Below are 24,467 nucleotides of genomic sequence, written 5' to 3'. Positions count from 1 at the left end.
CCTTAATAGGGAACCTTGTTTTGCTACTCCCCGTCTGTTCAAAACAGACCTTAGCCCATTAGAAGGTCCTCCCTTGTGTGGGAAGACCACAGCTGTTACTGTAAATCTCATCCAGTAACTGTATCACCCCCATTTTGTGGCTCTGAAGGATGAAATTGAGAAATGGAATACTGTGCAGTCATCCTTTACATCTCCAATTTTAGGCCTTTGCACATCATTTTCATGCTTTTATTCCAAATCAAACAACATTAGCGAGCAACACCACCCTGTGCTAAATGCCTAGCGTCTAAGGCAGCACCAACGATCTTTGTTTTTGGAGGATTTAGGATTTGGAGTGAAGTTGGGGTTTTGTTGATGGTGGATTTTTTTATTTTATTTTTTTTAATGCCCTCTTTTCCCTCCCCCCCCCCCCCCCGCCCCCCCCGATCTTTCCTAATCCCCAGAATTTGTCAGAAGCAGAAATCCAGGCGGTAGCGGGGTGCCTAAGATGGAGGATGCTCCGTTCTGCCTCCGCAGAGGAAGCGAGAGCTCAGCACGGTTAACGAACACAACTTTAAAAAGGTTTCTGTTTCTTTAAATCCTTCTGAATGAAGTGGATCTAACTTCTTATGAAGGATATTGGGGGCTTTAATCAGAAATAAGAAGTGGTTTAAATCATTAGCACAACAAAGCAAACTATAAGCTTGAAGATAAAAGTCTCAGGGGAAAGAGTCCTCTGAAAATAAATGGGACTTGATAGATTTCCATATCATTTATAACTTCCCTTAATTACACTTGGAAGACTTGCCAGTAAAACTGGAAAATTGGCAGCCTATATCCATTATAGTAATTTTGCCGACCATGGCAAGCAGCTGGCTTTACTGGATTTTATTTCCCATCACTCACAATTAATCATCAGCTGGAGATGTCTGAAACTCCTCAAAACGTAGCAATACTGTGTGACATTCAGGCCTCCTTAAAATGCTAAAATCTGCTGAGTAAATGGGCCGAGTTCCCCTTCCAGCGAACTCATTTTGGTGCGAGGCAGGCTGCTGGTTAATGAGTGCCACTTCGATAATCGGATGTGAATGTGAACCCTGACCTCACGTCAAAGGAGAGGACGCAGCAAGCTGGATAAAAGATCGGGGATTCAGATCCGCAAACTTTACACCAATTAGACAGGGAGCGGGGAAATACATCAGTGCCGATTGGGTTTATCAGAAAGACTTACGGGGCTTGTGACCACTTTGTAAGCCTAACATTGAAGACGTCCTGTCACAATCATTAAGTCTCCATCAGATGATGCACAAAAGTCCGAGGAAAGTGTACCATATTCACAAAGATCCCGTGGTAGCACTGCCCTGGGGTGTGCGCTGTCTTTTTGTGTCTCTGAGTTTTGAAGAGACCTGTCTGTAAGTGCAATTAGTCTTTATGGTCCTCCTGTAGGTGCAGTGAGAACAGCTCGGGGTTGCTGCTTCTCAAATTCTGCTTCCACCCCATGTCGTGCGTTGCTTGGTGGGGAAATGACTGGAGACAGTTCCCTGTCTGGTGCGTAACCTTTCGGCCAGCGGAGATAACAGCCACCGTGCAGCCCCCAAGTTATTCAAACAGTGCTATTGACTGTTCCCAAATTCACATCAGAATTGTTAGCAGCATTGAGATGTTAAGTACCCTCCTCTTCAATGATTTTTCTTCTTTTTTTCCTTTTTTTTTTTTTCCCTTCTTTTTCCTGTTCGCTCTTCTCAGAGCGAACAAAACTGAACAGCTATTTCGAACTGCACCATGCGGAAATAAACTAGTAAAATACAGACTGCAGGTCTAACAGTTAATCACTCATTTGTTTTGATATTCCGAGCAATGTAAAGGTAGATTTGTCTGTAGTGTAACTCTGTGAGAAAGATACCCGAGTTTAGTTTATTTTAAGAAAAGGAGCCCTTTTATCTTACTTGGTTCCAATCAATCAGATTTTTTGTTTGATTTTATTTGCCTGTTTTGACAGATTTGGGTCATCACTGAGACCTCTCTAAATTGAAATGTAAAGATGGTGGTTTACATTGGTTTACCATCCACTGAAAGAAGTAAATTATATGATGAAAATGCAACGTTAAAAATGGTCCAGATAAATCCTTAGAAAGCAAGAACTTGTACACATTGCTGCGGTTTTCATTTGCAGGCTAAATAACAGGCAAAAGGATATGTGCAATTATGGAATGAAAGAAATTGGACAATGCCCAAAAGACTGGAAAAGAGAAAAGAGAGATACAAGTGCCTAATTTTAGGATTTGTCGCTTTGCAACACAATGAGTGGAGCTGTAAAGGTTTAACATAAGAACAGTAATTAAACTTCTGTGCTTAAGTGACACTTTCACCAAGGTAATTTTCAACAAATTGCACATCATCAGAAGTACTGACACAGCATTTTCACATGTGGTACCTGCTGAAAGTGCCTCCTTCCTTCCAAATTAGTAAGACTAGATGTTAACTGGATACCTTGTCTATACATTTTGTGGGTTGGGGGGGTTATTTCCTTCCCAGACACCGCTTCCTTTGTCATCAACCCAGCAGGTGTTATATAAAACACAAAAACTTTATTTTTGAGAAAGGGAGGAAACTGAGGAGAAGTTCAGGTTCATGGACATTTCCATCCCACAACCACCAATACTTCCTGGCATTTTAGCGCTGTACTTGAGATCTACAGAGACAATTCTGTACTTTTCCAGTAGACGTATTTCCAGAACTCTGTTTAGATAATTGCTGACTTTGCAATTATCTAAATTCATTTGCACGCCGCCCACCTGATGAAGCCATGTTACAGTTGAATGGCACTGGGGCTCACTGGGGCGGAGGAGAAGAGTTTCTTGTGCCCTTGAAATTAGGCCACTCAATTCAGATCTGCGCTCCTCAGCATCTCAATCTTCAGCAACCTTTAGAGGCCCATGTTCTTGGCACTCTGATAGCTGAGTTTAACCAGAGGGTGGCAAATTTGTTTCTGAAATACGCTATTAAAAAAAATCCTCCAACAAACATTCTTGCCTTGTTTGTTGGGTTTTGTTTTGGTTTGGGTTTTGTTGTTGTTGTTTTGTTGCTGTTGTTTGTTTGTTTGTTTGTTTGGTTTTTTTTCCCAATAGAAGTAGATATTCATAGCTTCCTCTTAACCTCAGAGATGTCTGGAAAGTTCAGAGCAGATGGAAGAAAAGGTGAGCAGTGAGATAGGGAGAAGAGGAGGAAAAGAAGCAAGGAAGGAAAGAAGGAGCTGCTGGGACAAGGCTACAGGCAGAGCAGCAGGTGTGGAAGGAGGGAGACAAAAGACAGGGAAATGGAATAGAGGGGAAATAACTGGGGACAAAGAACAAGTCTTTGGTACTATTCACTGAATTTGACACTGCTAATGACTTAAATGCTGAAGCTCGGGATGGAATTTCTGCAGGTGAAGTGTTGGGTGTTGGTTATTCTCTGCATCTGGTTAGTACACCATGTTCCCATAAGCAAACGCTTTCCTTCCTTACCCCAAAAAGCCCGTCATATTGCCATTGGCAGTCTGTTGGAGAAAAGTGTGTAAGCACCTTTAATGTAACGTCTTTTCTTCTCTCTTGCTCAGAATCCATAGGCAGACATCACTGCTTTTTAGTCATTGCTACTGCACGCTTTAGAAAAAAAGCTTTATTTAAATTTTCAGAATGTACTTCATGCAATGTGCATTTGATCTCTGACTTCACACCTGTCTGTTAGACAGTATGTTCCTCCAAAGTGGTACATGCTTGTCCTTAAATATGTATTATTCATTTTACATATATTTAGAGAAATATATCTAAGTGTATATATGGGCATATATAAACAACCACATTTTGAGGGCACTGGCACATATAACAACGCAGATCTCTGCAGGTCTCAAATTACCCTCTTTAATGAAACTTTGACATCGGAGTGAAAGCATCCCAAATTTGCTGGGATGAGTGAATGGCAGACGACATCTGCAAAAGAGCCTAATGGAAAGACTTGCAGTGGGCACTCGGAGCCAGGCATCCCAGAGGGGGGTACCTGCACAAGTCCTAAATACGGGCACCCAGGGCCTAGCGCCCTTCCCTCTCCAGCATAAATCACAGAATCACAGAATCGTATAGGTTGGAAAAGACCTTTAAGATCATCGAGCCCAACCGTAAACCTAACACTACCAAGACCACCACTACACCATGTCCCTAAGCACCTCATCCAAACGGCTTTTAAATACTTCCAGGGATGGCGACTCAACCACTTCCCTGGGCAGCCTGTTCCAGTGCTTGACAGCCCTTTCAGTGAAGTAAAATTTCCTAATATCCAGTCTAAACCTCCCCTGGTGCAACTTGAGGCCATTTCCTCTTGTCCTATCACTTGTTACCTGGGAGAAGAGACCGACCCCCACCTCGCTACAACCTCCTTTCAGGTAGTTGTAGAGAGCGATAAGGTCTCCCCTCAGCCTCCTTTTCTCCAGGCTAAACAACCCCAGCTCCCTCAGCCGCTCCTCATAAGACTTCTGCTCCAGACCCTTCACCAGCTTCGCTGCCCTTCTCTGGACATGCTCCAGCACCTCAGTGGAATCGCCTTCATGGGATGACTGGCTGATCGCTGGGTTACGCGAGGGATAAATTCTGAACCCCGTGTTTTTCCCCTCACGTATAGGCAGCCCCCCGACCACTGTAAAGCCTTGAGCGGCTGTTTCCTCTGCACAGTGTGGTCCAAGGCGTCGGAGGGAGGATCTGACTGGGAGGCAGAGGGAGCCCAGCAGAGCAGCCCAGTGGGTTACTGGTGACCTTGAGCTTGTGCATGCCTGTTAGCAGAGTGCAAACAAGCAGAAAGAGGAAACATGAATGTTTTCCTTGAAGAGCTATCAGCTGTGGTGAAAATTATGGTTTTGCTTCCGTGATGCCTCCCTTGAGGATGAGAGGTGGTGGTTCCTTGCAGGCGTGCTCCCTTCTGTCAGTCCGAAGCCATCAGCCGCCATCCGGATTCTGCCACGTGCAGAGGTGTGACTTGCTGCTCGGCATTGCCCACGCCGGAGTGTTGCCGGAGCTTCCAGCCCATGCTCCCCCAGACACGTGCCAAGAAACTTTTGGCTTCTGAATCAGGATTAGTATCTGCAGGATCTGTGCCAGGGAAGCAAAGCAAAGGCTCCCCAGCCAAAACTGCACAGATTAAATTTTGCTCTGGATTTAATGTCGAACTGTGATGGATGTGAAATGCGAAGAAGCTGGAGCTGAACGGGTGGGATAGGAGCCTTTCAGGTTTGTCTGGGGTGATAGTTTTAAGTAGGTGATTCCTTTTTCCCTGCGTTGCTGCCAGTTCGTCAAAGGCCACTGCGATTTGTGATTGTGGTTTGTGTCGTGACTGTGTAGCTGGCTGACCTGACTTGTGCCGTGGAAGTCTTTTTAACGTTTTATGAAATCATCCCTTCGTTTTCCAGAAGAATCATGCACACTCAGAGCATTTCAAATCCTCTATCCTCATTTTGTACTGCTTTAATTTTAACAGGTTTCAGAAGGTCAAGAGATTTGTGTAATTGAAGCAATGAAAATGCAGAACAGTATGATTGCTGCTAAAACAGGCAAGGTAAGCTACCTTGGGTCACTTAAAACCATATGCAACTTGTCAAATAGGATAGAATTTTAAAAGGAAAAAAGGAGGATTCTGGTTGTTAAGGAATTAAGTCTGATTGTTGTAAGTCTTTCAAAGTGAGGTGTCTTTAATTTTTAACATTTGCATCTGCTGTGAATGCTGTTAAGTAGTTCCGAGCCTTAGATAGCACAGCAGGAAATAGTTTTACTGGCTTCAGAAATTCATATAACTCTTTTTCTTCTAAATGATTTGTTTTCTATGATGTACAATGCCAAGTTGAATTGAAAGGTGTTGCAGACCGTTTCTCCAAATTCCATCTTTCCAGAGAGCAATTGAAGTTCTCTTTGCCAGTTAATTCATTAATGGCAAACAATTTGACATTAAAAAACCACTCAGAAGAAGGCATAGAAAGTGCTTCTGTAGGAAGATGAGAAAAGCAATTTTTTTATTGTTGTGACTGTTAAATATGAAGCGTAGATCTGCAAGCGTGTTAAGCTTTGCAAGGCTGTGCGTTGCGGTGTCTTGCTTCTCGGGGGATCAGCGTTGCAGCCCCTGAGCTGGGACTCTCCTCCTGCGGCGCAGGATGTACCAAAACCAGCGCTCTGGGCAGGGACCTGGTTAAGCTTATATGTCAAGGGCGTGCCTTAAGTCCCAGCCGGTCTGGGGACTGTCAGCCCCTAAATCAGGGCCTCAGAGCATCCCTGTGCCAGATTATAGTTTACAGCACGAAACCATCACCTGGACACAGACCCCTGATCCCTCCTTTTCAAAGGGAGAGCAGAGTCACTCTTGAAGAGTCACTGGTCAGAGTCCCTCCCAAAGATCTGGATTTTACATTCTCCTCTTACCTCGTATTTCCTAGCATGTCCTAGCCCTTCTCTTCCTGGGGACATGCCCTTCTATGCTCCCTGAAGCACTGCCATTTTGTTATTAAAAACAGCAAAACCAAACCCAATGCAAGATCCCTTAGCCCGGAGGGAGGCAGCGAGGAGCCTGCCTCTCCAGGGCAGGGACAGGGTAGCCACTGGCAAGATTCGCTGGGCTCTCAAGACGGGTCTCTATGCCAAGGACTGTTTGTGTGTTTACAAGAAAGGCTTATTTGGCACAGCACGAAAATCGTCACTGAGGCTGGGACCCAGGGCTTGCCTCTTCCAGCATGTCTAGCGCAAAACTGGGTCTTGAGGGAAAAGAATTGCAGAGAGAGGGAGAATGTACCTTCTCCTGTTGCTCTAATATTGCCACTTTATTATTTTATTTCATGCATTGATTGCTATATAATTTATTTTCTCACTTGATTAATATTTCCCAGCATTTAGTTTTTCATCTTTGCCGCTTTTGTTTGACCCCTTATTGCTGCTCCTTGCATCCACTGTTTTTAATTTAACTAGTGAGTATTTGTAATTAAAATGCCATTCCTTCTCCCACCCACTCCCTTTTATTTTTTACTTTAACCTTCCCTTTCCCACCAAGGTGTGCTGCCACCCGTGGGCCTCTTCCTTAAAATCCTGCTTGTAGTTCTCCCAGTAATAAGTATCTCCCACTCACTCTGTACAGATGCCACATAAACCCCATGTTTGGCTTATTAATCCTTCAAAGTGGGATTGGAATAGTGTACAGGCCATTCAGTGGGCCCGATGTGCACCTTGCAATGTCCCCTTGGCGTCTCCATTTTAATAATAAGCAAATTATTAGATTCTTTAGAATTTTAAGAATTTGAAAAAAAAGTTTTGGGTTGTGTAGAAATGAAGCTACTAAACAGAATTCATCCCGTTCTGCAGTGCAAAGTCATGGCTCTGAGTGCTAAAATAACTTGGCCCCTCCACAGGAATGGGATGTTTGGCACTGGCTGTTTGTCCATGTTTTGATGCTTTGAAACCGTGTTTTGAAACTCAGTTCGTTTGTCTTCAGCTGGAAGACATTCCCATTTTCATTCCCGGCTGAATTCCTTTTCTGCATCAAACCCCATCTTCCTGTTTGTAATTGTGAGAAAAGTGGCTTGTTTTTATCTACTTTGAGTTTACTCCAGCTGCAGGTGGCTTAAAAATGAGGGAAAGATGGAGAGGAACTGGCGTGCCTCCTGCGGGACAGCTGCGCGTGGGTCAGAACGGGGAGCTGGCCCCGCCGCACGTCAAAAATCACTGGGGAGTTTGAAACGCGAGTTAGCTGCAGTGTTTGCTGAACCTTGGCTTTGTGGAAAAAGAAAAAAAAAAAAGTAGTAGATTTTTCACACTGTTTTCATCTCTTAAAAGATTGAGACTCGGGAATCGGGTAGGCTGCCTAGCTGTTGATTTAGAAATAAAGCTCTTTTTTGTACTTCTCACGGTGTCTTTGCCTGTGTACGGTGTTCAGCTGCACGTCTGGGGCAGCGCAGTGAATATGCCTGCGCTACAGAGCCAGAGATACGCTTATAGCTCACGTGGCTTTAGACTCTCAAGCTCGGACGTGGGCAGTAGTGTAGCAGTAGTAGCCTGGTGTTTCGGGTATGCTGCGGGTTTCCCCTAGGAGCCCAAGGTAACGTTTGGGTGAGTAAACTGAGCTAACTGCTGAATAAGGTTTTGACCAAGGATTTGGCACGTCAGCGTGAGCTCTGAATTAATACTGCAAGCAAACTCTAATATACAGCTTCAAGTATTTTCTGGAGCTCCATGTGCTGAAAGGGAATTCAAACACGTTACAGCCTTTTATAGAGGAAATGAGGGACTAGCGTAAGCAGTTTGTGTTTTAAAATTCAGGAATCTGCATGTGAGTATGTAATTCAGCTACAGATGTAGTTGCATGTATTTGACAAGGGTAGTCCCTTTGCCAAGTTCAGTTATGTTAAAGGATCCAAATTCAGATTTGAATCAATCTATCTCAGCTGTCTGGGGATTGAGGGAAGCCCACTTCATGGCTGCAGTCCCAAAATTCAGGTACACTCGTGGAGTCTCCAGCCTCAGAGATACTCAAAACTCAGCCGGACTCTGGGCGCTGGAGGTCGAGCTGGCAACCTCCCAAGGCCCTTCTGACATACCTGCGCCTGTGAGCCCCGTGGTGGTCATAATGTCGTATGGTGGCCATTTACCCTGTGCATGCAGATGTGAGCAATGTCAACCAAGCCATTTAGTTAACCATGCTGTTGAGGAAGACTTGAAATGGTTTCTGTTTCTGTACTGTAGGTGAAAGCTGTGCACTGCAAAGCTGGTGACACCGTTGGAGAAGGAGATCTGCTGGTGGAACTTGAATGAAAGGTTGCGTCCACACTGTTGAATTAGCTAAGCCTTTATTATTTCCATCCATAAAGTAAAATCAAGGCAATTCAACACAGAAGATGGACAGTCCTATGTGCAAGATTTTATACAGTCATATTTATTGTATCAGTGGTTAAGACAGCAAACACAGATGTTAAATCTTGGCAACAGATCCCAGATTTTTACTTCCAGAAATACTTGTACATAACCTTTGTAATTCTTTGATTTTTCAGGATCAAATAAAATCAATAAAATACCATTTATGCTTTAAAACAGGAAAAGCCTCTTTTTTAAAAAAAGAAAACAAAAGCCCAAATCCGATTCATCTTCTCCATGGTAATATCACTGGTTTGAGGCCCCAGCCAAACTGTACAGAATGGTTGGTAAGAGTGAAAAATTAACCACTGAGTGGTTGACCGAGCAGTTTTCCTATGCTCTGTGTAAGCGCTGAACAAGTACTGCTCATGGCTTAAATTCTGATCAGATTTATTGTAATATTTTGAAGCCTTTGTATAGACTAGATTTAAATTACAGGTTAGATGTTTTATTTTGCTAGTGCAGACTTTCCCCATGTATTTTCATTTACAGTTGGAAGGGAATTTTCTCTTTTATTCAGACTCCACGCTCAAATTTCCCCCCCTTATCTTCTTTCCGTTGATTACTGGATGCAAGTCCTTACAGAAGGAGCTGGCACTGTCCCTGAAGCCCCTTAGCTGCCCCATGGTATTGCTGGAGGCACTTGCTGTCCCTCAGGCCAAGCCTCCTCCTGAACTCTTACAGGAAAGGGAGACCAAGCGTCTGATCTTTTGTTGTGGAGGCTCCTACTAAAGACTGTGAGAAGAACTAGGACCGTTCATAATACGTAACTATATCCTGCTGGAAGAGCTGCGCATCCAGTGTGGGCAACCAGAGGGGGCCTGGAGAGGAGGAAAAGACTTGAGCAGAAGCGAGAGGGCTGGTGACTTGGTCAGAGCAGGTAAGAGGACGTATTTTTTTTCCCTCCTCACTCAGGAACTCCATGCCACAGGTGAAGATACCAGAAGTTTACTGGGTTCAAAATGTTAGTGTGTGGTTAACAGAGGCTCTTTCTTCCATTAGTGGATCTAGCTCCGTAAGTCAGCAGCTGCAGCTCACTACATACAGCGATACCTCCGCCGTCCCTGCACACTGTAAGCATCATCTCTTTCCCTATGCTCTTGCCTAAGGCCTCCGCTGCTGCCCACTGCTGGGCCAGGACACTGGGCTACTCCTGCCTTTGGTCTCACCTCCTACAGCTGTTTTTTTTTTTTTTTTAACATACCTCTAAGTCACCGTTCCTGCTGTGCCTTGACCACTGCACCGGAGAAGAGGGGGCCTGCTCTCATTTTCTTGCCTAGGATGTGCAGAGTCATGCTACTTCCCAGAAAAATCCCTCTGGCCAGAGGCGCCTGGACCCTTTACTGGAAGGTGAAGGACGAAGTCTGTGACAAGGCTGGTGACTCATGTTCAACCAGAAAGGTTCATGATTCTGCTTGAAACTTCAGATTGAAGAGGCATTTTTCGTGTTATTGAGACACTGCCAACTACATCACATGGCCAAGGGGGAATAATGTAGTACAGGGACCTGCTTTGTTAAGTAGTTTACAAAACCCATCAAGATGAGTAAGGAGAGTGGTTGGGTAGTACCTGCCCTCCAGGAAAATTATTGCTTTTGGAGTTGGAGAAACTGAGGCAGACACCCTGCAGATCTTCCTACACATCTCCTTAATGCCATCTGCCCCTTCCAAAAGGAGCACAGTTCAGCTGCTGCAGGTTGCCCTAAACTAATTTAAAAAAAAAAAAAAAAAAAGTATGGTAAAGAGACACAACATGACTATTCTACCTTAAAATTTCTTAATTTGTCTACTGCGGCAACACAAGCTTTCTCTCTGTTTTTCTAAATGAGATGCAGCAGTGTCTGACCTGATAAAGGTTAGGTTGATTGCTTACCCTGGATCCCTGGGCTGATGCCCTACCCTGGATCTCCTCCGGCCATCACAGGGCTACTGGCAGTGAAGCGAAAGTACAACGTTGTTCTTAATGGTATCCTTAGTACATTTAATCATACTTTGGCTCACTGCATGGCATACATTCCCTGCTCACATCCCTTTGGCAGCCTTGTATACTGTACAATCTATATGTACCAAACACTGCAGTTGAAGGAAAATATAAGGCACAGTAGCGTAACAACAGAAAGCCACAATTTTTCCAGGCTGTACAGAAACCAGCACAGTTGGTTGGGTCAGGGGGACAACAGTCGTCTTTTCATCTTCACCCGCCTGCCCCTGCCCCGTTTAAATGTTGCAATAATCACAATACAGGTCCTTTTGATATTTTTTTATAATGTATATAAAATCTCCCCCCTGACAGGAAATTCAGTTTGCATATGGTTCCAAGTTCTGCATTAAAGTGCTTGGCTTAAAGTCACCCTGATAGTACACGCTCACAACAGCTGCATCTGCTGTAGCGTGGTGGGCAGCTGAAATCAGGTTTGCTTTCCCTGGTCCCCAATGCCCCCCCAACCCCCCCCACCCCACAGTCACTCAGTGAACTGAAGTGGTACCTAAAGTGCTTAGAATGTTAAATTAAAAATATGATTTTAAATGTAATTCTCTTACACTCTTTTAATATTTCTTCACAGTACCTTATAAAACTAAACATGTTTTAAAAATACTCTTTTCCAGTTCAGGAGAATGCTGCAACACAGAGTGAGAATAGTCTTTAAATTTTCTCTATTTCTCCAGCAATTTAATACTTGTCTTGAAGCTCACAGTATCTATATGGTCATCTCTCCCTGTTTACATTCAGTAATCTACTCAACACCATTACAAGTGAGTATTAAACATGAGTTGTGCTTTACTTTGTTTGCAGACGTGATTTTTTTTTTTAATCACTTTCAGCTATTAGTGCAATAGTATCATCGTTAATCCTCCCACCTTGGAGAACTACACAAGAAAATTTGTCAATTCGGGTAAAAAAGAAAATTAGTCTGTTCCTCCGCCTTTCACTGACCTGAGTCATGCACTGAGGCAAAGGGGGGGATGAAGAAAATAACTAGACCCCAAAAGCGATGTGCACAGGTAACGGTTGTTTTACGCCTCATACAAACCCAGTTACTTGCAGCAGGTTAGCGGGGGCGAGGAGGACGCTGACTAGCCGGGGACGAGTCCCCATCTCTGGGCCTACAAGACTTCAACACTAGCGCCAAGGCTCCCGGGTTGGGAAGGTTACAAGAGATCCTGTGTTTTAATAGAAGGGTATTACAGCTTTCCTGGAAAGGTTACCGATCGACACGTGCTTAGTACTACGTCTTCGGCCGGGCTGCGTTATCTCCCGTTTCTACTCCCGGCTTTCGCGTAGGACGTAGGAGAGGCCGTGCTTCCCCGAGGAGTCGTAACTGTCATGGTAGGGGAGGCCGACCCACTCGGGCGGGTACGTCATCGTGCTGTACACGAAGCACTCCACGACGCCCTCGGCAGCTGCCCGCGCCTCCCCTGCGCCGCCCTTCCCTTCCCACTCCACCACCTCGATTCTCATCAGGGTACGCTGGTACATGTCTGGGCAGCCTTCAAACTCATCCAGGAACTGCAGCATCTGGTCGTCAACCGAGTAAATCTCCCCAGCAACGTGGTGTCCTGTTCCCGGGATGTTCAGCATGTAAGGAATGTTGTATTTTCCTGCAATCACCAGCGGGTACTTCTCCACCGTGCGGCCCCTTCCTTGGAATTTCGCTAGCCCCTTGGCCGTGTTGATCATGTGCTTGTAGTTGGGCTGGCCCTTCTTAAGCGTGCCGTAGACGAAGACACGAGCCATCGTACCTGCAAAAGCAGCTGAAAGACAAAGGTGTACGTTACCCACGTGGCTGCTTTGCCCAACACTCTGGAGAACCCCACCCATGCCAAGACGCATTGTACATGCAAGACTCTTCAGGTGCATGCAAAAGTGTTCTCGTAGCCCTACACCTCGTTTAAGTATCGTACTAAATTCAACTATCTCTTTAAACTTTTCAGTCAAAAACTGCAACAGTGAAAAACAGACACCAGGAGAAAGTCACCCTTGCAGTTCTTTGCTGTAATCAAATTGCATCCCATGGTTTCTCTAAGGAATCCACAACATCAGCCAATGCATCCCTGAGCCTCAGGAAAAGCGCCGAGCCTTTCTGCATTTTTTTTTTTCTCTCTCACCGTTATGGGAGCCAGCCCAGTGATGGAAACAAGCTCCACTTAGCACATCCTTTATGGGGGAGAAAAACATAAACCCAAAAGACATCATGGTTCAGTTCAGCTAAGCAGACATCTTCCTATGCTGTGCCACTGCATTTATGGTTTAATTAGCCCAGGTCAAACCTGCTTATTAAAACACGCCGGAGTGAAGCCACGGTTAGTTTGTTTTCCCTTGTTAGGGTGTGGTGGTGTTTTTTCAAAGCCTGAACTGATGGCCCTGATCACACACTCCCCGGGAAACACCGCGCTGCTGCCTCCGGGTGCGGCCCAGCACACCCTGGGGAAGTGCCTGCTTCCCTCCCTCTTCTGCTCAGGTTCCCCTTTCACCACGGCAGCACTCAGTATTTAAAAAAAAAAAAAAAACAAAACAAAACCAAAACGATTTTATTCAGTGACAGAAGAGCCTGGTTGCAGTTTGGAAGTTCATGTGTCTTCTTGTTTTGGGGTAAAATAAAGCACAGTGGCATTAATTATCCAAAAGCAAATCAACGCAGTCAAACTTCTGGTCCTGTTGCGCTGCAGTTGCACGTATTTGATGGTATTTTTTCAAATAGTAACAGCAGCTTGGTCAGTCTTAATAGAAAAAAGGGAAGAGAAGAGCAAGCAGCACGACGCTCACAGCCGCAGCAAGCTAACTAACTACGTACACGCTGGCATCACCGAGACGAACAGAGGCCCTGTCTGTCACGAAGAGGATGAAAAGGCTTTCGCCCCAGCCCTTCCGAGCAAAAGGAGGCACGCCGGCGCGGCAGCGGGGCAAGTTTAACCTGGCGTTGAGTCATTTCACGGACACACTGAAGGATTTTCGGTAACCCCAGCACTGAGAGCCCGCTTGCCGACCGACTGGCAAACGCTGAAGAGCAAGCTGCGGCTCCGGGTAGAGAAGCAGGGTGGCCCACGGCAACTACATCCCGAGCGAGTGGGATGCAGTCTGAAAGGACACGTCTGTCCTGCTCCTTCAGGAGAGGGGAACAACGCTGGCTCTCCTCGGCACTGCTGATAAATCTTAGCTGACAAACCTCAGTGACAGAGCTGGTAAGGCCAGACACTGTGGTCTCCACGAGCACCTTCCCCCTTCCTGTCCGAGGGAGCTGCACAGATGTTATTTCCATGTATTTACCTTGGGGGGGGGGAAATGCGGTATTTCAGTGCTAACAAAACTGGAAGCTAGGGCTGCTGGCAGAAAGGCCAGGTAATGCCGTGCTCCTGCTGTCCCCAAAGTGCTAAGCCACCTCTGCCTGAAGTAGCCGATGTGCAGCTGTGCTAGCCCTCTCTTGAAAACAGACCCTGAATGATGTTGTTCAACATTTATCTGTGAGCGTAAACCACTCAAAATTGGTTTTGATGGGATAAAAGGCTGGCTTTACTGAAAGGTGTGGGGGGGAAGGTACCTTCATAGTTCCTGGGTTATTTTTCACGCTGTGCCCCATTCATCCCCCATCGTTTCCGTAGGGCAGAAGCAGTTCTGCGGTGTTTGATGGTTTCCCACGTTTTGCCCTCGTCACTGACTGGGCACTGACTGGCGACTCCATCACCCACCACGGCCACCTGGCAGCCACTCGCCAGCTACCCAGCATCAGAGGAGCACGTACAGCTCCTTTTGGAAGGAGGGTCATTAAACGATGTATTTCAAGTTTGAAAAATCTTTAAAAGCAGACGGGAAGTAGAAAATTAATGTATTTTCTGCTCTTTACTCTTATTTTAGTAGACTGTTAGATCAGGTCAGTTATCCAAAGGGGTACGTTGCTGGCCAAGAGGAGTGTCATTTAAAATAATCAGTAGCAAAGCACTTTCCCCCCCTGGTGAAGTAAACAGTTTTTCTCTGTAACAGAATACAGTTTTCCAACCAAAACTGGTGTGTGCCTTTATTTACTGGCAAACAGCTTTCACAAATAAAAAAGGACCGTGCTGATTTTTTTCTCTGTATTTTATCAGATATACTTCAGCATAATTTATCCTTCATGACATAAACGAGTTTTTTTGGATGCAGCTCATTCCCTCACAATAAAAAGAGCATTAATATGCAGTCGGTCCGACTCCCTTTTATAAGAAAAATCATTACCTTTCAGATTGTGTTTTGAATAACAAACACAGATCCTTCAGGAAGAAACTTGTCCCAGTGGGGATTGAGAAAGGATCAGAGTTAAGCACTGAAACATGCAATTAATTCCCATTAGGGGATTAGGGCACTCGTGTTCACTTTGAATCAGAAAAATGAATTGTGAATTAAATTGTTCACAACCAAGAGGTTACTTGTCAGAGTTAATAAGTTAAAAAATAAAAAGGGAAACCTAAAACGCACATAAAAAGCTCAATAGCGAGTGGTGCATCTGTAAGAAAAAGATACGCTTCATTTCCATCAAGCAAAAGCTCCATCCCTACTGTACAGCTGCAGATAAGCTTCCAAAAAGTTTGCAGGGAGGAGCGTTACCCCTCCTGCAATTGGTGAAAACGAAGTACGCATTTCTGATGGCGCGGCAGCCGGCTCTTCAGAAACGTTACTGATTTAAAGCAACACATCTGTCATCCTAGTGCAGGGCCCACAAAATTCAGCAACGACAACAACAGCCAAAAAACCTTGCTAACCCGGGTTTGGATAGTGTTTCCGATTTAGCATTCGAGTAGATGGATTCAGCAGGCAGTACAAACGGAGACGGAGTGGGAATCTGATGTTTCAGCCACAGTTTGTGTAGAGCCCGAGGCTGATGTACTGGTAGAGCTGTGGCTTCGCGGGCAGGCGGCCGCTGAGCTCCCCATCGCACCGCTGCGGTCCACAGCGGCCCCGTCGCTCACGCGGGCTGGGCTGGGCGCAATGACTTCTCCTTCTATTAAAAGGAAAAAAAAAAAAAAAAAAAAAGGCCCAGCCCAGTCACCCCTGGCTGAGGAGTGATTGAAATAAACCTGGTAAAAACATTTTCTGAACGTTGCTCCATATAAATAAGACATACACACTTCTCTGTGCAATACATCTGGTCTCCTGCGCGCCGTGCGTTGCGTGGCAGAGAGGCTGTTAGACGTATCAGCATCACTTCTAGCGCGCCCATGCCCTGGGCTTTCAAAACATTTTTAGCCACCTTGTGGCAGGAGAGTAAAGAGCAGAATTTTATTTGAGGGTCATTTCACAGACTTCCACTAAGCAGCTGAAAAGAGTTAGAGACAACATCCCTTCGCGGAATCACCAACAAGAAGTTGCATTTTCTCACTTAATGCAGTTTGACACTTCTTACCTCCACTAAACCACCTAAGAGGTAAAGAAAACCCACCAAAAACCAAACAGCCTCCCCCCAACTCTATACTGAGTATTAGCTGCCAGGACAAAACAAACCCATTCAGAAGGTACTTTCATGAAATATTCATTCCAGAATCATTAAAATTTAATGGCATGGGGAAATGTGAGTGAAATCTGTATGTCATCTCTTCAAACTATTTCTTTAAGCTATGAAAGATGACCTGCTGAACCACTCGTGGGATCAATTACTAGTTGCTTCGTTATGCGAGGTGCAAAGATTAGACAATAAAGTAACTATTTCAGGATCATGCAGGTAGAAGGTGCTGTTGGGTGAAAATACAAGTGGCTCGTAACTGGCGCCGGCCAGCAGCCCGGGTTGCCACTCGGCGTTAGCGGTGGTAGGGCCGCATCACCGTATCCACATCTGCCCTCGCCTAGCGATGGAGTTTTGGGTCAGGGCTTTAGTCTTCCCTCTCGGGGCCCAACAGCTCCAGCGTGGTGAGAGAGGGACGGGTGGCCACCGGGCCAGTCGCTGGCTCAGTCAACACACTCGCAGGTGAAGCTGAGCTGCTGCAACCAGGCTCTTTGCTCCCAGCTTGTGCCCAAACAAGACCTCGCTTCCCAAGCAGCAGCAGCTTTGACAAGAAACATCCTTTTACCACGATTCAGGCAATTACTGGATCCTACCAGCTTCTTTTGCAAATAAAATAAGAAATAGCGTGTGCACTATGCCGGCTCCAGGGCTGTTTCCAATCGCGGTAGCAGGGGTTTTGGTTTTGTTTTGTTGAAACTTTTTCTCCCAACTCAGAAAGTATCCATTTCTCTCCCTCCATACAGTAACATTATTTTCCCTTGAGAAAAATTCTCCACGTTGGCTCGGTGACCAGATATAGTTACACATTAATTCTTCAGAAGTTTCTTAAAACTGTAGGAAACAGGTGAAAAAACAAAATGCCTTGAACTTTAAACTTGAGCCCAGTCTGTTTGAATGAAGCGAGTTTTAAGGTCACTCTTTACTCAATGCTAACTTTCAAGAAGGACTAACATGCCAGAGAGGACTCCTGGGACCGCATCCTGTTGGTCCTTTGATGCTTTCATTTTGTTGCTTGCTATTTTCTTTATAGCACAGACAAGGGCTTCCTGCCCAGGCCGACCCCTTTCCAACCTTGCTGAATACCTCGGAAAAAGTTTATGGCAAGACACCTTTCTTACATTAACCACAGAGGCACCAGCAAAACGATGGCTCCTTTGAAATCAGGAGGTTACGGTCTCCTCGCAGCAGTCGTCCGCTCAGAAACGGCAAGCTGCTGGTTTGTGAAAACAAACAAGAGTATTAGAGTAACCAGTGCCACGCTGGACGCTACCGGGCACTACCTGAAATGCCACTTAACCTCCTTTGCAGATACTTTTCATTTCACTTTCGGAGAGTTTACATCCCCAAACCAACAAATACGCCTGCGCTGAAGCTGGAGTATCTCGGAGGTGTTTATCACCAGGAGGCAGAGCGAGGATGCCTTCCCTTCGGACAAGCATCAATCACAGCGCTGCTCAGGTGCCTTGCACCCGTTCGGCATCACAGCAAACATTTGCCTTTTGTCTGTTTGAAGCCGTTTCAAATCACTTTCAACTCTGCTGCACAGAGAAATTTCATTAGATTAATTTTTACTACTACCAGAAAGAGTTTCATTTCCAAAGTGACTGCGAAGACCAGCTACAGAGGCCTCCAAGCGACAATCAGATAAAACCACCACATGCAGAAAAGATGCTGGGGGTGCGATGCAGAAACATGCTGGACACACGGTTAGACTGATTAACAGACTAAATTTCTAGACAGTGCAGAGACAGGAGGGGATTGCCAGCACATTAGGAAGACAAGAAAAGGAGGATGAAGAAAATGGAAAGTCAATGGATGTGGACAAATTGAGTTGGGGGGAGTTGTCCCCCCAAGAGAATATTATATCAGTATTATTGACTGTTTTGTCCTAATATTAAGTAATAATAGTAAGTATTATTGTATGAACCTCTGACAGAATATTATATCAAGTTCTTTTGAATATACTTGAATATACAAAGTATGTATCTTTGACTATACAAAGAACTAATCAGTTCTTTGAACTGAATTGTAGTCCGCAGTTAGAAACTTGTGGACCTCAAAAGTATTTAGAAAGAGCTCAGGGCAGGGCACTCAGTCCAGGACGGGTTTTTTGGGGCACAGACTGAACAAGCAGGAGCTTAAACAGGAGCTGACAAGATGGGGCATAATCACCTACAAATATGGGTAAAGGTTTTACAGAAGAGACAATTGATTCTCCACATACATGAACACACAGCCGGCCAAAATTTCTACACGGAATAATTAACATGGATAGGAACAGCTTCCTAATCATAAGAACAAGCATAATAAGTCACCACAAAAAGGCTTGAGAGCCCAGTGTCCCCTCTATGAGGGTGGTCAACAGCAGATACCTCAGCAAGAGCACAAGAACAAGGAAGGGTGACAGCGATGCGTTTTCCAGACTTGGGTCCAGACCCTTCCTAAGCCAGAGGCGACGAGCACCGTGGTGCATAAAGGCCTTTTCCTCCTGTGAGTTCGCACCGCCGCTTTTGTGAATGGCCAGCAATGGCAGCAGCCCCGTGCCTCGACTCCACGCGGGTGCACGAGATGCAAAGCACTTTGGGGTTTTTTCCCCTGCCGCCTGCTTGCTTCATCTGACGGCTCTTCCTCCGAGTCAGGGGTCTCTGCGCACCTCCTCCGTGCCACCAGATGCTTTTTCAGCTCTTGCTTTCTTCTAGGCTGACGAGTCCACGTGTGTTTAACAGAATGGAAAACACTCCTTAACTGCGATCATCTTTGTCACCTCTTCCTCTAACTTTTCTGGTTCCCCTATAGTTTTTTGAGATAGGAAAACCCGAACTGAAATATTTGAGAACGGATAAACCATGGATTTATACACAGATATAAATCACATCTCCTGTTTTGTTCACACTCCTTTCCCTCCAAAGCCTTTTTGACTGCTGTTGAGCAACGGACTGATGTTTTGGAAGAACACAACGATACATCAAGCATCTTATTCTCGAGTGGCAACTGGGGTGTGAAGCATTTACTGAATGCTTCAACAGCGTTGAAGCCTTGAAAATTGGAACTCTTGAAAAATAAGTATTTGTCCAAACTATCATGGATGCTATAGTTAATCTTGCTTTAGGGAAAGGAAGCAGACTGGATAGCTTCTCAAAATCCCACTCAGCATGGTGGGTCCTTATTGATGCTGTTTCAAGTACATGACAGTTAATTCAAATGACACACATAGAAATGTCTCATCTTTGCACCTTTAGTACAGATGCTTAAACTGTTATATTTACACAAAAGGAAAAAAAATATTAAAAAATGGAGCATTAACTTTAAACGCCAGATCGCTGTTACAGGAAAAAAGTAGAAAACAACTTTTGATAGGGCAGCCGTGCTATGCCAGCCCTGCTGCCGGTACCGTTTCGGATGCTACCGTGAATTTGAAGTGGTTTCCGTCATTGACATGCAGAGCATAGCCCAGGGTTTCAAACCGCTGACATCCTGAAACTCAGGACACAGCCTGCAGCTTGGACGGGTTCCCCGCGAGGTCAGCACACTGATTTACATGCCAATACCCGGAGCGGTCAGTTCGCTGTTTTGGACCGAGAAGAGCATCCCGGCCTGTGAAACACGGCAAACACTTTTGAGTACCTAGGCATGGGAACATATTTTTCTACGCTGAAAAGATGGTGAGAGAGAGAAGGGGAAGTGAGAAAAGGTGATGTCTGTGTGAGATCGTGAGGTGCCTTTCCGCAAGGGAACTGGGGGAACGGCTGCACAACGATGCTCTGTAAGGAGGTGAGAGGTGCCCAGGTCATGGCACAGCACTGGCCCCTCATCCCGCGGGACTGCGACTGAGCCTGGAAAGGAGATGTTAAATAAAAACCCATCGTTCAGCAACAGGAGCCTCCCGCCGGCAGGAGCCTGTGGCTCTGGAGGCCATCTTACGCCTTTGCTCCGGCCGGCAGGGAGGTGCGACAGCGCGGGGCTGCGGGCGAGACGTGCTGTGCCCGGGCGAGAGCCGGCAGCCCGGCAAGCGCCTGGCCGTGCCTCTCAGGCCTCACCGTGCAGCCGGCCGGGCGAGACGGCAGCCGGCCGTCCCGATGGAACAGCGGGAGGCTGCTGCGGACAGCGGCCTCCCTGCCTCCCGCGGCGGCAGGACGGCTCACCGGGATGAGCCAAGGTGCCAGAGCCTCGCAGCACCACGCAGAGGGGTCACGGCCACATGATGCTCCTCAAACCTCGCTAAAAACCAAACGAAAGTGCAGATGTTCGGGGAACAAAATCTGCCCTGCTAAATAAGCCAAAGAGAAAATCCAGGTATAAATCTGGGAACAGTGTCATGTAACACCGCACTATTTTTCCTCCAGAAACCACCTACCTACCCCAGCGTGGACCAGCTACTGAAACACAAACCTTTGACCGAGGCAGAAATGAAGCATCAGAAAACCCCAACAGACTGGTTTTTTCAGCCTGCAGTTCCTTGGGGAACTACAGGCTGCTTTTAAGGGCCAAGGAAAGGTAATTTATACACATTTACAGCATGCACATATACACACAAGAATTTTCTACACAGAGCCATGCTTTGCTTGTAAAGTGTTAGTGGTCCATGGAAAAGGAGAGAGGAAGATTAAAACCAGCTGTACTGGAGGAACCACCAGATTTAAACGCAAACAATATTTGAAATATTCAACCAGGAAGGGTACAGACGGCCTGGAGTAATGGCCAACACGTTCACTCGGAAGCAGGGTCATACAAATTTTGTGAGGGTCAGAAGGAGTAGTGGATAATAAGGTATATCTATACTCGTAGAAGATATACTGACATGAACGCTTTTTTATTTGTACGTATGCCACTAGGTAGCAGTGGAAGAAGAAAAGGCCCTTCTTGACATTTGGAGGACTGCAGCTGAGGTTACCAATAGTGCACAAAAGGAAAAGTGGAGCATTCATATAACAATAAAGGAGAATTGCAGAATCACTGGTTTGCGGCTACAGCTCTGAAGCAAGTCAAACCACTGGTCTGGAGACAGCCATTGGACCAACAGTGGAAAACGTAAAAAGATGAAAAAATTTCAACATAGCTTCTTTCTGTGATACACAGAAATATTTTTTCCCACTTTATTTAATTTATTCAGGTAAATTTTTTTAAAGCTAAGAAACTGATTATGGTTTTTTTTGGGGTGGTGGTGTTTTTTTGCCCTCCCCCCTGCCTTTTTTTTAAATTTTTTTTTAAAAAGAAGGGAAGCTTGTACCATCCTTTCAGTCTCTGAATCAAATTTGTGGAAAAGCATAATATTTAACATGTGACATGCTGGTAACAAAGCAAAGAACCCCAACAGGCTGCCCAGGGAAGTGGTTGAGTGACCATCCCTGGAGGTATTTAAAAGATGTGCAGACGTAGTGCTTAAGGACATGGTTTAGTGGTGGACGTGGCAGTGCTAGGTTAATGGTTGGACTCGATGATCTTAAAGGTCTCTTCCAACCTAAATGATTCTATGATTCTATTCAATTTCACTAACTGCAGTTATTTTATTTGCCTAATTAATTAAATGTGTATGTAAGTCTTACTTTGATAAGCTATGCAGGTAGTTTTATTTAATAAAAAGACTTTTTTTTTTTTAAATTAATTTCAGCTTGCAGCTCAATGCAACTCAAAAATAAAAACCCAACGCATATCTCAGCAACAAACCTCTCCCTCCATTTTCTAATATAATAAAAGGTAAGAAAATAGAAACCAAAACAGAACACCAAATCAAAACTACAAAGAACCATGAACAGATGTATATAATTACTTCAGTCCCACTGAGGCATATCACTTCTGTTTAGAAATTAGTACTGAGTTTACTATAGAAAAGATAAAAAGTGACAGATCATCATGAAAAGAAAACTAATGAGTTATTTCAACTGTCCTGGTCTTGATTTTTGTTCTCCAAGAAAGACTTGCAAAATCCTGCAGTGAAATCTGAAACATACCTCATCTCCTTCTTCATCAACTGGGAAAGCATGTTATCCTTATCTCAGAGTAAAATACATTTACTGGCCTGCTATCTTCTACACAGAAGAAACAAACCCATATTCTGGGAGCATCCAAAAAAGCCTGAAATGGCACTCAGCAAGGCACTGGGGTAATTGCTTTCAGATCCAGAAGACATACTGACCAGAATCTCAAATACCCTCCTGCCTGGCAGAGTCAAAGATAAGCAAGGAGACAAGAAATTCCCAATTTGTTTGTTTGTGTCCTGTAAGGATGTGTTGAATGAAACATTTACTTTCAGGTAAGGAGTGGCTTGGTCTCCGATGCAGAAACAGGTTCTGTAGTCTGATGCAAAATTTAACATGGGTCTGTATTTACTGAAGAACAAGGAAAACCAGCTACACAAGCCCTTAAATCTCCTGGAGCCACAAGAGGCTCACAAGAAATACTGATGGAAATAATTCCATTATCTCTACTTAGATATACCTTTGCAATTGCAAAAAAAAGCTATTTTAGTTTTATGATTGCATGTAGAATTTACTCTAATTGAAGGTCTCCTTGGCAGTGTCCAGGATCCCTGGAAGGAAGCCTTAATGAAAGGCATCTTAAACCAGAGGTCTGGCTGTAATAGGAAAACATTATATAATATTCATCTGAATTATATAGACATTTACATGAGAGAGAATTATTTACAAATAAAATATTTATATAAATGAAAATTGCCTTATACATGCTGTGCAGCCTCTTTTCAGTGACCTTTGAGAAGGAATTTCTTTTTTACCAACTTGATAAAGGAAGAAGAGCAGAATCAAGTACTGGAAGTAAATGAGAAGGGGAATAATATGCAATGTGGTTCTGAACGCAAAAGCACCAGACCAATGTCATTAAAACAACCTCCTCTGACAGGGATAATGCAATGGACTTGGAGTCAAGTAAAATTCTTTATTTAATATGCAGTGAAAATATCTCCAGACCAAGTCATAGGGAAGAACTATACATGAATAATGAGTTAGTTAAGGGAAGATTATAATGGACTATATTAAAATAAGGAGCAATAAGCACAGACAGAAGTTACTGGTCATATTCCTCAGGAATCAATGTTATTTTATTTATTAGTGGTCTTGCTACAGCAAGTAGTTGTGTGCCTACCACATCTGTGCATGATGCATCGTGAGGAGGACTGGTTCATGATACAGACATATTAGATGGCCTATAAACTGTGTAATTGAATTAAGATGGCTTTTAACGATACAAGGTGCAGAGACATATGCTTAGGGACCACTGACAAGAACTTCTGGGGACTCATCACTTGAAGGCAATGAAGGAATCATAGAATATCTCAATTAGGAAGGGACCCATAAGGATCATCGAGTCCAATTCCCTGCTCCTCGCAGGACTGCCTAAAATGAAACCATATGACTAAGAGCATCGTCCAGACGCTCCTTGATCTCTGACAGGCTTGGTGCCGAGACCACTTCCCTGGGGAGCCTGTTCCAGTGCTTGACAACCCTTTCAGTGAAGACATTTTTCCTAATATCCAGTCTAAACCTCCCCTGGCGCAACTTGAGGCCATTTCCTCTTGTCCTATCACTTGTTACTTGAGAAAAGAGACCGACCCCCACCTCGCTACAACCTCCTTTCAGGTAGTTGTAGAGAGCAATAAGGTCTCCCCTCAGCCTCCTTTTCTCCAGAATAAACAACCCCAGTTCCCTCAGCCGCTCCTCACAGGACTTGTGCTCCAGACCCTTCACCAGCTTCGTTGCCCTTCTTCGGATGTGCCAGATCAGCACCTCCCGCTCCACTGCCCACCTTGAGGAAGTTGCAGACTGTGAAGAGGTCACCCCTCAGTCTTCTCTTCTCCAAGCTGAACAAACCAAGTGCCCTCAGCTGCTCCTCGTAAGTCTTGCCCTCAAGGCCTTTCACCACGTTGGTCGCCCTCCTCTGGACACACTCTAATAGTCTGATGTCCTTCTTGTATTGAGGCACCCACAACTGCACACAGTACTCGAGGTGGGGCTGCACCAGTGCAGTGTAGAGTGGGACAATCACCTCCCTCGACCGGCCAGCTATGCTGTGCTTGGTGCACCCCAGGACACAGTTGGCCCTTTTGGCTGCCAGGGCACACTGCTGACTCATATTCAACTTGCCATCAACCCAAA

General features: G+C 45.0%; 2 protein-coding genes across 4 annotated transcripts in view; one reads left to right on the top strand and one right to left on the bottom strand.

Moving 5' to 3' along the window:
- PCCA (propionyl-CoA carboxylase subunit alpha) overlaps positions 1-8,863 on the top strand; it is a 299,930-nt gene extending 291,067 nt beyond the window's left edge. Inside the window, exons 23-24 of the mRNA XM_075526371.1 lie at positions 5,485-5,562; positions 8,724-8,863. Of these exons, the coding sequence (XP_075382486.1) occupies positions 5,485-5,562; positions 8,724-8,792 (147 nt within the window). The 3' untranslated portion in view covers positions 8,793-8,863. The remainder of the gene's footprint in view (positions 1-5,484; positions 5,563-8,723) is intronic.
- Positions 8,864-8,878: 15 nt separating this feature from the next.
- The window catches only part of GGACT (gamma-glutamylamine cyclotransferase), a 32,862-nt gene continuing 17,273 nt past the window's right edge, over positions 8,879-24,467 (bottom strand). For 2 of the 3 annotated variants that reach the window (XM_075526383.1, XM_075526397.1), the window contains exon 2: positions 8,879-12,643. In XM_075526383.1, coding sequence (XP_075382498.1) covers positions 12,153-12,626 — 474 coding nt within the window. In that variant the 5' untranslated portion in view covers positions 12,627-12,643 and the 3' untranslated portion in view covers positions 8,879-12,152. The remainder of the gene's footprint in view (positions 12,644-24,467) is intronic. The other variant, XR_012778926.1, reaches the window with a different exon arrangement.

Source organism: Mycteria americana, chromosome 1 (genome assembly GCF_035582795.1).
Source record: "Mycteria americana isolate JAX WOST 10 ecotype Jacksonville Zoo and Gardens chromosome 1, USCA_MyAme_1.0, whole genome shotgun sequence".
Lineage (NCBI taxonomy): Eukaryota > Metazoa > Chordata > Aves > Ciconiiformes > Ciconiidae > Mycteria > Mycteria americana.
Note: the sequence above shows the minus strand (reverse complement) of the source record. Positions and strands in the feature narration are given on the sequence as shown.